General features: G+C 34.2%; 1 protein-coding gene across 5 annotated transcripts in view; it reads right to left on the reverse strand.

Annotated features, from left to right (window-relative positions):
* Window positions 1-460: 460 nt before the first annotated feature.
* LOC136030068 (uncharacterized) overlaps window positions 461-13,005 on the reverse strand; it is a 32,980-nt gene continuing 20,435 nt past the window's right edge. For 4 of the 5 annotated variants that reach the window (XM_065708699.1, XM_065708697.1, XM_065708695.1 and 1 more), the window contains exons 3-5: window positions 10,798-11,229; window positions 6,790-7,200; window positions 461-2,066 (exon numbers count right to left, since the gene is read on the reverse strand). In XM_065708699.1, coding sequence (XP_065564771.1) covers window positions 1,138-2,066; window positions 6,790-7,200; window positions 10,798-11,229 — 1,772 coding nt within the window. In that variant the 3' untranslated portion in view covers window positions 461-1,137. The remainder of the gene's footprint in view (window positions 2,067-6,789; window positions 7,201-10,797; window positions 11,230-13,005) is intronic. The other variant, XM_065708700.1, reaches the window with a different exon arrangement.

A 13,005-nucleotide genomic window follows, 5' to 3' on the forward strand; every position in this document is an offset into this window, starting at 1 on the left:
AAATGAATACAATCAAAACTAGTACTATCACTGTTTGACTTAGTCCAGACTGAATTTTTAGCTATACCCATTTTAGGAGCATTGTTTTAATCTTCTTAATACTATCAAATAGTAAGCAGAATGAGAACTATACTGAATTTCGGACAAATCAGTCAAAGGAAAGAGGTGTAAATATCAATGAAAATACGCATAGCACTGGAGTAACTTTAAATACTCATCATTTCCATTATTTAGTTATAAAGCTGGGGTGTTAGTTGACTAAGATAGATAGTTAATTAATGTTAATCATTAATGTTAATAGTTAATTAATTGTTTAATCATTTGGATTGTAAGAAACAGTATTTGACAACTTTAGTAGCTGAATTGAAACAATGAATTAAAAGCACTCGAATATTCTCCAACCACTCAAAACTGCAATCAAATTTCCTACGTTAAGCCCACAGTTTATAATATGTACAAATTTTAAAACAAACATTTATTATGTTGTATGAAAATTACTGAATAGTGCATCCAATAAACTTACAAACACTCAAATGCATTTTGACACTCATATTTAACGTCAACTATAATTAATAGGTACAAAAGGGGAAGTTGAAAGCCCAAAATTCGTTCAGTATGTTAACTTGGGGAGGAAAGGCTTAGTACTGATCTGAATTAAAAATGCTAACACGTAAAAGAATTGACCATTATCTTCGAGTATCTTCGCGTACCATTATCTAGCGCGTATCTTCGAAAGAAGCGGGCGAAAATCCCAGTAAATATATCGCCATCTTCTTGGGACAAGAAATTGTCAAGGGCGAAGTCAAAATAAATTTATTTTAGAAAAGGGAATAGAAACATACAGATTCCTTTATTTTAGCTCATTCCAAGAGATGATCAACATAGCAAAAAAAAGAGGTCAGGATAAATAATGTTGGAGAAAGAACGGGTATATTTGCACACAGTTGGAGAGTAGATGGATGCCCCCCTGAAGTGTCCAAGGATGAATATTCTAGGATTAAAAAAAAAAGTAAAGTTGGCCTACACCAGTGGCCAACTCAAATTAGCAAAGTTTGTCACGAGGGGACCTCTTTGAATTGTCCCAAAAATACGACCGTCAATTTTTTTTTTTCAAAAACCCAACAGTAATGTGCGATGTTATCTCTGAGCCTTAGAAATTGAAGAAAGCATCTCAAGAATCTTATCAAATTTCTTGTTTTGAATAGTCTCTACTCGAATTCGCCTTTCTTTTTCCATCCTAATTTCAGTTTGTATCGCCTCGAAAAACTTTTCAGTTTTCTCTTCTAACCTACATTGCCTTTCCTCTAGTCTGTCTAGCCTATCCAAACATTCACTTACTAGGCAACTGTCTATACTTTTCTCACTTGTCAAAGTCGAAATTTGTCGAGTAGATAGTCTAGTGGAAGTCCTGTCTATTTTACATTTCTTGAAGGACGGGTATCTCTCTTCTTCTTCTTCTACAGTGGGCGATTGATCTCTAGCTATCATTTGAGTACGAGATTGAGCTATTTGCCGTTGCTTCTGAGCCAAAGAAAGAGTTGAAGCATCAATATCACTAAAAGAAAAGTTTACCGAGCCTGAAGGATCAGGGATCTCCGTTTCTCGGGGCTCATAGCTATCAGAAATAGAAACATCACAGAAATCTGACGCTTCGTTAACACTTACTTCTGGAGAATCAGTGAAGTAAAAACCAGTGTGATCATCATCATCACTTTCTTCTTCATTCACCACAGGAAGGTCTACATCCTCGAATAATCCTTTAGGTTTTTTCTGCTGAATCTCCCATATATCCTTCATGAATGGTGGAGCATCACTAACAGACCCACCCGATGATACTCTGGTCAAAAATTTTTTGAACTTCTTCACAAGATTCTGATATTTACCATGTACTTTATCGTTAGGATTTTTACCAGCATTAAAGCCAACTTCCTGCATAGTTTGACTTATCACCACAAAACGATGTTTAACCCTATGAGTTGCTTTCAAAAGCCTCATTAGAACAATAGTCGCCATTTTATCATTTACAGGATTTAAAAGTCCATGCTTAGCATGAGTCCATATTTCACCTAGAAAAAAGAAAAATATTGATAATAATTGAAGAAAGAGATTAACGCTAATAAGATACATACGATAAGAAACAAGAATGTTTTTTATTCCTTCCGTTAGATAGTCTTGTTAATCTTTAAATGAACTCTTGATCTATTTCTTTGTATCCCACAAGATCTTAGCAGTCTGACTAACAAAAACTAAGTCTTGCATTATCCAGTTTTTTAATATTTGGATTAGCAAGCTCCCTAAATAAAGGAAAACTAAGAAAAATGTTTAATAGTTAGAAAGCTATATTAATTTATTAGGTCATTTTATAGTTTTGTTTGTTCTTAAAGTTTTTTCTTTTTTTTCAATCTTTACCAGCTTCAAAAATCAAGATTTACTGAAGAGTGATTCCAGTGGTCAACACCCGAAAAATACGAAAATTCGAAAAAAAATCTCCAAATCTTCGACTGATTATTTTTAATCTTCTAAGAACTAATAATTTCTAGAATGCAAAAAAATGGTTGTAGTAAGTAATACATAATTACGTTAAATGTAATTTATATACCATGAATCAAATAAAGATAGGCAACGGACTCACACTTCCTTAGACGTTTGTAGATTTTCAATCTATACAATTGAAGAAGCTCAGAAGGATTTTTGGCTGATTACAAATCGTAAAAAGAAGAAAAACGATATAAGAATAAAGATGATAAGATTTTACAAATATGTCAAATCTTGCTGAAATCAAGGGTTATGTGATGATTTTTCATCTGCATGATTAGAAAGCTTTAAGTACGGTCTTTGGGTCCGTACCCCCACCTCTCCAACACAAGTGAACTTGTTATACCTTTCTGACTTACCGATTCCGTTTTATTATTCAATTTAAGTTCATTCCATTTTTTTCTGGTAGTTTTAGGTTGTAAATTTGACCATTACTTTTTACTGAAAACTTTCTTATTTTTAATTTGATTGGACAAAAGAAAAGAAAAAATAGCAAAGAATTTAAAAAAAGAAAAAATAATTTAACTCCCTTTATTAGTTACAAAGAATGTGGTATCTCAGGTGGACCAGATGAGAAATTTTCACTCTTGAAAGATGATTTTTCATGCTAAATATAATTTTTGTTTCTATTCGTATCCTTAGAACCAATGTTGTGCCAAGTACTTCTTTTTTTTTTACTTAAGTACAAGTACCAAATACTCAGAGAAATTTTTACTTAAGTACAAGTATTAAGTACTTCTCTAAAAATATACTTAACTAATAAGTACTTTTGAAAAGTACTTCAGTACTCAAGTATTTCGATTTTGTTTCAGTATTTAAGTACTAATTTTTTACCTACAGTAAATAGCACGCAAAACACTTCTTTAATATTCGTCTCCTTTCCAAGTAGACAAGATAAGCAAGATTCTGACGAAAAATCGACCGCTTTTCAGAAACACCGATAGTTTTCATGAAAAAAATCAACTGATTTCACAAATAATCAAATTTTACTGCAGTTAAGATATAAAAAAAGATTTTGTAAAGAACATTAATTACGGCTTCATCATAACTTAGCTTAATTTCTTAATTGCTCCTTAACAGAAGAAGCCTTTCAAACATACTATCTCCAAGCATGTTTCTTTTTCAAGTAAAAATTCCACCACCTACCAAAAAAAGTCGTTTTGCAGGTGCAGATGAAGCAATAATACAGTTGTTCTTCCTGAAAACTTTCATTACCCTTGGGTATACCTTGAGCACATATGTTTCCTGTCGCCTCTCATTCATATATGACAAAACCTCCACCCTCACAGAATTGATTTCATGGTCACGGTTGCCAGAATTATCACAAGTAGTTTCTTCACCACTAAGATCAAAGTATTCTTCTTCAGACAAAAAGCTACCTTTATCAGCGTCGTAAGTAATTCTGAAATCTTTGACATTTTTCACTTCGTCAAACAAGAGTTGAACTGGTACATCCTTCTGGTTATCAGGAAACCACTTCAATTTGAAGAAAGAATGACTTGCCATGGCAATAACATAGTCTCTTGCATCTAGAACCCTTTGTCCACGATCGTGGGGAATCTTTTTTCAAGACCCACAAGTAAAGCATGTATCAAAGGCTGGTTGACTTTCGCTAAATTTTTCAGCTTTTTGAGCTTACTTTCAAGCGTTATGATTGTAGGATAAATAGCACCGAAGTAGCATTTATCCTCCCCCTGAAGAATGTCTAATGCCACTGATACTGGCTCCATGATTTTCATGTATTCTTCAAGAATTTCCATATCACGAGAAGTTAGTCTTGGTTTTTGCAAAGCATCACATACGTCAGTAAACTTTCCAATTTTGTGACAATCCCTCAAACGTTACCACCTGGCTACCATAGGTCTTATAAGCTGTTTGTTGTCATATACCTCTTTCACAGTATCAGCAGCTTTTGAAGTCTTATTCACGGCATCCCAGAGAGCAATACACTTCAAAAAAGCGGTATGGTACTACCTCTTAAATGCAATATCAATATCACACAGGACTTAATCAGCATCGGTGAATTCAAGCAGGTTAAGTGTGTGGGGGAAGTTAGAAATACTCAGGGTTGTCATGAAAATCGAGTATCTTTCCAACGTTTGTAAAAGAGAATGAGCCATTCTAGCCTGCTTAATCTTCATTTTCTTCATCACTGACTTGAACATCTTCATCGGAAATCATCGGATATTCCCTGAACACCTTACTAAGGTTAGAGGCATCATTGGTCAAAATCCCTCACATCTTTTTATCGGCTGCAATTTTGGACCTGGCAAATTCACCATTCAGTTTTTAATTAAGTGAGTGAGCCCTTGAACCAGGAACAAGCAACGGCACAAGATTCCTTTTCCAATCCTCATTGAGCAAGTGTGCAGTCATTCCCAAGTAGCTTTTGTTGTTGGCAGACCAAATGTCTGTTGTCAACAACATGTAGTTTTTGAGTTCAAAATCATGAACCATATCTTTCTAGACTTCAACAAACTTAGCTTCAATTTGCTCAGCTAAAGCTTTTCTTCCTGAAACTTTTGCATATGGTACAAGACCTGTTATCAAATTTTTAAACGACAGCTTCTCAATAGTGTACAGGGGTCATGTATCATCCACAATATAGTCCAGTACCAAAGAATTCACTTTTGACTGTGTCAGTTTCAACAGTCTTGCAGCAAAGAAATTTCCATTAACTTTTTAGAAGGTGAGCTATAATCAGGGCCAGTATTATCTTCATTATCTTCAGCTTCAGATGACCTCAAAAGTAAGCCTAAAAAGTTCGCTAGCCTCTTTGCTACTTGATTTCCTTTTGTTCTTACTGTTCTTGTTGAGCTCAGTAAGCTCCTGGTAAACAGAAGGATGAGCAAACCCCCCTTGAGATGTTTGTGGAAATTTGTTGTTGCATCCATGTGACTCTTCAGAATTTCGTTTGGGCAGTTTTTATATGTGGCAGATGCTTTACCATCCTTTCCCATAATGGGAAGGATGGTGCAAAAATTCCCATAAATGGTAATTTTTTCATTTATCACAAAAAACTTTCTGTTTAATATATATGGTACTTCCGCCATGATAGCATCCTTTTTTGAAACTTTAGGGCCACTTTTCCCAAAGACTAAAATCCATTCATCCACTAATATATAGACAGTTCATTTTGTCACATTGCCCTGCATCATGCCGGTATAATTTTTCTGTGCCATGAAGAAAGTACTTGAGTACTTAAGTACGCTTAAGTACTTCAATTTTGTGCTTAAGTATAAGTATTAAGTACTTTAGAAGTTTTTTACTTAAGTAGAGTACAAGTACTCAAATTTTTTACTTAAGTAATTACTTAAGTACTTTTACTTAAGTATTTCCCAACACTGCTTAGAACCCAGCAAATATCACAGCTTATCCTGTCCTTCCTTAATTTTCAGCTTTAAAAGAGGAGACTATTCTATGAGAAATCAAAAAGATTTACATATAAAAGCGAATAAAAGAAAAAACTATCTGACCCTTGACCATCTACCAATATAATCGGTAATGTCAATAGCTCTAAACATAATCGACGGTCATAAAGATTAAGACGACTTCAAAATTTATCCGAGGGGAAAGAGGAAACAATATTTATCTAATCCTGACAAGATTATACGCTAATTTTTTTTTTATACCGGTCGTCTGATATGCTTTGTTGGTAGTATTTTATAACTGTTTCTCTAGATGGGAGTCCTCACCTGTTCCGCAGCCTTAGTCAAGTAGGTACGTAGGTGAGGAGATGTCAAGAGGATCCAAAACCCTCCTCAACCGATATTACAATTTTTTTTATACAAAGAAAATTATTCCTAGCGAAAATAGTGCATAATGGTCCATATTACTATCAAAGTGTCCTCAGCCTTAATCCCTAATTCAGAATTACAAGCTATATAATTCAAACCTTTGTAAGACGAACAAGCGGCTGTCACAAATGTCTTATATTTTACGAGTTCATATTAAAAAAATGTGTTTACTTATAAAATATGCACCTAAGGGTTAAAGAGGAGGGGGAGGGAGAGGGAGTTAAAGTAAATTGACCAGTTTCCCAATTGGAGAGCAATATGCCATAGGATAGTGAGACAAAATTACCGTGGATTCCAGAAAAAATATTAAGTTTTACAATAAAAATAATATTCCTAACGTTGGATTCCCATTTACAAAATACAGTTATAACCAACCACTGCCGCATCGCGAGACTTTTGTACTGTGACAACTCGTAGTTTTGACTTCATAGTTTTAAAAGTAATAGATAATATTTACATTTTGCCGGTTCATATCCAGCTAAAGTTTTTTGGGCTATATCAACAAGATCCTCGCTCTCTACATTGTTAGCGCTTCTCAATTCGATGGAAACTTCATCATCTTCTTCTGAGTCTCTTGAAATTTGATGCATATCCCAAAAATAAGCAGGTAAATCTTTTCCTAGTTTCTCGGGTTCCATCAACTGTTTTTTATTCATTTGATACATTCGTGACAAGTTTTTAAACTTCCATTTACACTTATCTACTGACTTCAATGTCATATTGAAACCAAGAGTTGTGAGAACCCAAGCGGCTCGACTAAATCTATCTGCTTTTTTCGTTTTCTTCAGTACATTCAGAAGAATCTTTGTCGCCATTTCATCATTCTTCCACTGATTTTGGCTCTTGGGAAGTGGCGCCCATACTTCTTCTGCAAAAAGGAAAGCATACATAGTGTTTGATCACTGGATCCAAAGCGATGGGTTCAAATCTAATCACGTTCTACAACCAGGATCTACAATGGACATATCACTAGAGTAATATTTTTCTAAAATGCTTCCACGAGAGATACACGTAACAACCCAGACTAAGATGGGACGATATTTGGCGAAGATTAGCTGAAATGCTCCTACAATTTCCCTGCATGTTTTTATCTAATATTCGCATTTGCAGAGACTTCTTTTTTGGCCAATGGGGGAACACCCGTTAACCTCATATGAAGAGAGAAGAGCAGCTCTGGGGTAAAAAAAAAACACAAAATATTCTAATACCACTAGCTCAAAGACTACCAGACATAGTCTTACATAATATAGAAAAATGACAGATGAAGCCATGTGTTCAGGTAACATATTGTTGATTCCACATGTTTTCCTTATTTCAGTCCTTCAAATCCCAAGGAATGCATAAAACCTCAGTGAATTCAGCTTTTTTTTCCCTTACTTAGCTATATAGAGAATGAACATACCGTCCATAGCGCCTTTGTATACTCTTTCCGAATATACTAATCGTTTCCATTATTATTTTTATATTGAAACCTAAAAGGTTCCTTTAAGTGACACCTTGTTCCTGATTCGAAAATGTTTTCCAGAAATCGTAAAAACTACCTTAAAACAGTCATAAATACTTACTAAATACACATATAAACACATATACTAATATATAAATACTAAATACTAAAATAAAAGTACTAATATAATATAAAATACTAAATACTAATAAAAATATAATATAAATTATAAAATATGAATTATTTTATTTTAATTATTATATTATATTTTAAATAATTATTAATTAAATTATATTATATTTTAAATTATTATATAAAATATAAAATAAAAAATGTAAATTATAAATGATAAAATACTAATAATATAAAAACACTAAAATAAAAACTAACTACTATAAACAGATACATAAATACTTGCTCATTTCACCCTAAAAGCGCATTGCTTCACTTTACTTCACCACCCCCTCTACTGATAGATAAATACAACTCTGTATATTCCAACGGAATTTTTCGAAAAGGCGCAATTCTTTTCTCCTTCATTATTTTACGACTTGAATTACCAGTGAAAAAGCACATACCCCAAAAAAAACATATGGAAAAGCTCAACGCCGTGATTTGTTAATGTAAAAAATAATGGATTTTTATATGATTCCCAGTGAAAAACGGGTAAAATTCACAGATACACGCTATTCATAAAGACGTCTAATATCGCACCGTACAATTTGCAATAAAAGGCAAACAACATTATTGCCATTACGCGAAAGCCTTTACATTGCCATCACATTCAATTTGTACCATTACATGCGAAAGGGATAAATTTAAACAGTAAACTTTTGAACAGGTATTGAGTTTTTGGGTAAGATTGATTGGGGTGTAAAAAAGGGACGTTTTTCATGCATACAAACAGAAAAGCGATTATGAAGAATATACTTCACTTTTAGTTTGACGACAAGAGAAAGACATTTTAAAATGAAAAAAGGAATAGCCATAAGAACCATTATGGAAAACTTAGATCTTTTATTGGCGCGGGGAGAGCTGAGAAGGGAGGGAGGGCTATGACTTGTAAAGGGACAGTGCTTTTTATATGGTAGGTCATCGATATTTTACGACGAATGCTAATCGATTGGAGGGAGGAAAAAGAGTTGCATTTATTCTAAAAATATATTTAGAAGCTATGGGCTATCTTATTTTTTACCATAGGAAGTGATTGCACTTTCGGTACTGATATAAGTAAGTATTCATGATTGTTTTAAAGTAGTTTCTAGAATTCTTGGTAACCGTTTCCACTTGGCAAATATTAAGGAACAAGGTGTCAATTTAAGGACCTTCTTAAAGGCTAAACATAAAATTTGCAACGGAAGCAATTTGTATGTTTGAAAAGAGCATTTAAGGACCCATCGAGTAGTGTATTCACATTCTAAGAAATAGAAATAGAAAGTAGCTAAGAAATAGAATGGAAAGTAGCTAAATTGAGTAGCTAGGTGATGGAGACAACTCATAATTTACCAAAAACTTATACTTTTACACTGGACAAGACCGCCTTGTGAATAACGGCGGGAAGCAGGGTGGAGTGAAGAAGTAGTACTAGCCAGTGTGTTAGTCTCTGCTAGTAGTGTTCCGGTCAAAATTCGACTTTCTCTGTAATAAAAAACTGTTTTTTAAATAAAACAGAAATTAACATCAAGTACATCAATTTTCACAGTTGCAAAAAAAGGCATACCAAATATCAAGTAGATAAATAAACTGCTCAGAATTCAAATCGACCAAGTTAACAATACACAAAAAAAACCTCGTGAAGACACGTTCAAGCTAATTATCTAGAAAAACTGATATTACATACGTTTAAAAAATATCCATAAGCTTTTTGTATTTACTTATTACTTGTTTGTAGCAAATATATTTAAGCACATTTTAGCATGGGCTTGTGGCAATTAAGCCTAATCCTAGTTTTAGAGAATATCCTTCAAGTCACTGGTCTAAGAAGTGGCACAAAACTTTCACGATATATAAGAGGTAGACCAAATAAAAATGGCATCTGAATGGTTCAAATGGAACAAGTATTCCTTAGACTGGGGAAAACATCACACATATTGCTCCATTTTCTTTATAAATTCTAAATAAAAGCTGTAGTAATTTTAAGACTCATAAATTGGGGGGGGGGAGTATGCCATAGGAGTGGAAATACAAGAGATTTGGGGGGGGGGCAGCTGCCTCTTGACTTTCCCAGGCCTAGAACCACAACTGAATGAAAGATTGCAGTGCTGCCTGTTTTAATGTATCAAATTAAATTTGGTATATCAAGAAATATCTCAGTTTTTTCTGACAAAGAGTTTCCCTAAGTGTGAAACTAAACTGATGGAAACTTTCAAAAATAGAATATAGGGTACAAGTTCAGCTCTTAATTGACACATGGGTGTTTACACTTAATTCTTCACAGCTGTCTCAAATATTCTTTACAACAGATTCCACAAAGTTGCATAATCGACAATGAGGGTCTGCTGATTAACAATGGTAAACCATGTTTTCTTACTTTGTGTTTTAATATATTATTTATGCTACTTAGTGGAATAGTCTTTTTTTTTGTGGTGCTCTTTTATTTTTATTTTATATCCTTTTTTAACTTCTTATAGTAGTTATTTTGATAGCCATAATAGTTTGATACCAGATTCCCCAATCCTTAAGAAGTGTCATTACCATTGTGCTGTGGTCAACAGCCTATCTACAGAAAAGGTGTGGGTGGTATATAGAGCGGTTGGGAGCAGAGAACACGTTTAAATGCAGGACAACCAGACTATTATTACCTAAAATGCTGAAATTTTTTAGTGTCAACCTACCCCCTTTCCGAGGAATTATCCTTGCATGCAACATAATTCTAAGCAATGATGCAGCAATTATGAATTTGTTTTCCACATACATCCCCCAAACACTTAAACAGATGAATTATTGAAAAATTTCGGCGAACCTTGCCACACAACAAAGCATACACAATTAAAGAATAGCATTAAAGAGAAAAAGCTTTACCATCAATCGGAGTATACCCGTCGAGGATAACTTTGCACTCCTCGAGATCTTGATCATCTGTATTCTGGTCAGCAGTCACTTCAGGAGCATCAGATACATAGCCATCGCTAGCATTATCCTCATCACCAGTTCCTTTCATCTCTTCCAATAGTGGAAAATAAATCGGCAAGTCGGAAAAATGTTTTTCATTCCGCTTCAGTTTCTCTTTTAGCATTCGATAAGCCTTCATCAAAGAACTGTATTTAGCAGATGCTTTTTCAGCGGGTTTGCTGCCAAGATTGAAACCACGATTAACCATCTCTTGAGAAACCAATCCATTTTTGACCCGGGAATTGATGTGCTTCAATGAAAGCTTCAAAAATATAAGGACTGCCATGTAATCATTCTTTATTTGTTGTAGGCTTCTACTCTTTTTCAGTGACCACACTTCAACTGAAACACAAGAAACAATAAAAGTTCAATAGCTGTAAATTAGATTTATATGAGCCTACAAACACAAACAGCATGCAGAAAGACAGGGGAACTCAGAACTTAAATGAACATTTCGAGCATATGTCCAAGGGTCGTCCTCAGCAAAACAACAAATAAAAAAAAAACATAACAAAACAACATTCAAAACGACCATTAAAACTAATTTTTTAAAAACAGTTCTATCACCCTTACTTCAGGGAAGTTCAACCAGGACTGGTAAATAAAGAGAGATAAAAAGAGGGAATTCATTCAAGTGGAATAACAAGCAACTAAAAGCACGGTTCCAATGCTAATCTTACCTTTTGAGCAGCTAACCTACTTCAAACAATTCCTAGTAACAAATTCTCACTTAAGAACAACCCCCAGGCAACGGTAAACAAATCTTCTAGGCCAAAATAATGGTAATAAACAAATAAAATTCATTAAGTTTCAAGCTAAATATTATACACATGTCAAAAGTAACCAACATGAGAAGACTTGCATAGCTTTACAAGAGCCACAAAAAGGGAGAAATACTGATGAAAATTATACCATTAAATTCAGCATCTTCAAGAACTCCATATGGGATTTTTCAAGTTTCAACTAGTTTAGCACTATTGGAAATGTATGTACCTGCCTATCGAACATTCAATTTTCAAGGCTATTCTGCCACACAGTGCTGCAGTTGTTCCTAGCCTACATACAAAATATTCACACAATTGAACTGCAATTATACAGAATACAGCTATAGTGTTACTAATGGTTACACAGATTACTGTAAAAACATTGTTAGTTTGAAATATAAGACCAAATCCATCTGCTTACCAGCACCAAGGCAGAAAGGGAGACATCCCTTGCTAAGAAAATTTTGTCAAATCAATCCGCCCCTGTCAAGAAATATAGACATCACAGAATGAAAAATCATTTATGCCCCCCCCCCTGAATAAACAACAGTAAATTGACATTGCTCTTTCGGGCCCAATTTTAAATCATTATTTAGCAAAAGTAAAACTTTAGGGCAAAGATGGAAATTTGAGGGAGGCAGCAAATCCCTTAGTTTTGGCATAACCCTTGATGATATTTAAAATGAAAAATAAAACCTTTTCAAATTATCAAAGTATAAAGCTATGTTAAAGCTTCAAATGAATAGAGATTACCCCAAATATCGGATCCTACCACCCCCAACCGCCCTAAATGCATGGCTCTTTTTGACACTTTGGTATGCAACCCCAAATTCATGTCAATCAGATCGAGGAAACAAATAGTAAATAAGGAGCAACTTTCGGCAATAGCAACCAGAAATCTGAAACGACCACTTTTGATAATTAAATAAACGTAAAAGAGCCTGATTTTCATGACGATTCAAAATGCGTAAGATTAATCGTCAATAGTTATAAGCGCGGATAAGTTTGCATGAGTTCAGAACAAAGAGTACCCTTACTACAACCCCACATTACCACCACCACCATCAACACTAAAAGTGATCCAATACCGATGAAAATGTAATAGAAAAATTCTGGTAGTAGGAATTTATAGCTTCCTTGTGATCGGTGCAATATCGAAAACTGCATTCGAAAAATGTTGCTATAGTCATCGAACTAAGCTATATAAACAGTTACATCCTTCGTGATTCAGATAGATCGACACCTGTTAAAATTGCTTCCTGCTATATATCAAATCACGGACAAAAATCAATCGTTTACGCATAGTCATCATAGACGACAGGCCAAATCAGGCATAGAGGCCTGATTTTGATCA

This window comes from Artemia franciscana, chromosome 8 (genome assembly GCF_032884065.1).
Source record: "Artemia franciscana chromosome 8, ASM3288406v1, whole genome shotgun sequence".
NCBI lineage: Eukaryota > Metazoa > Arthropoda > Branchiopoda > Anostraca > Artemiidae > Artemia > Artemia franciscana.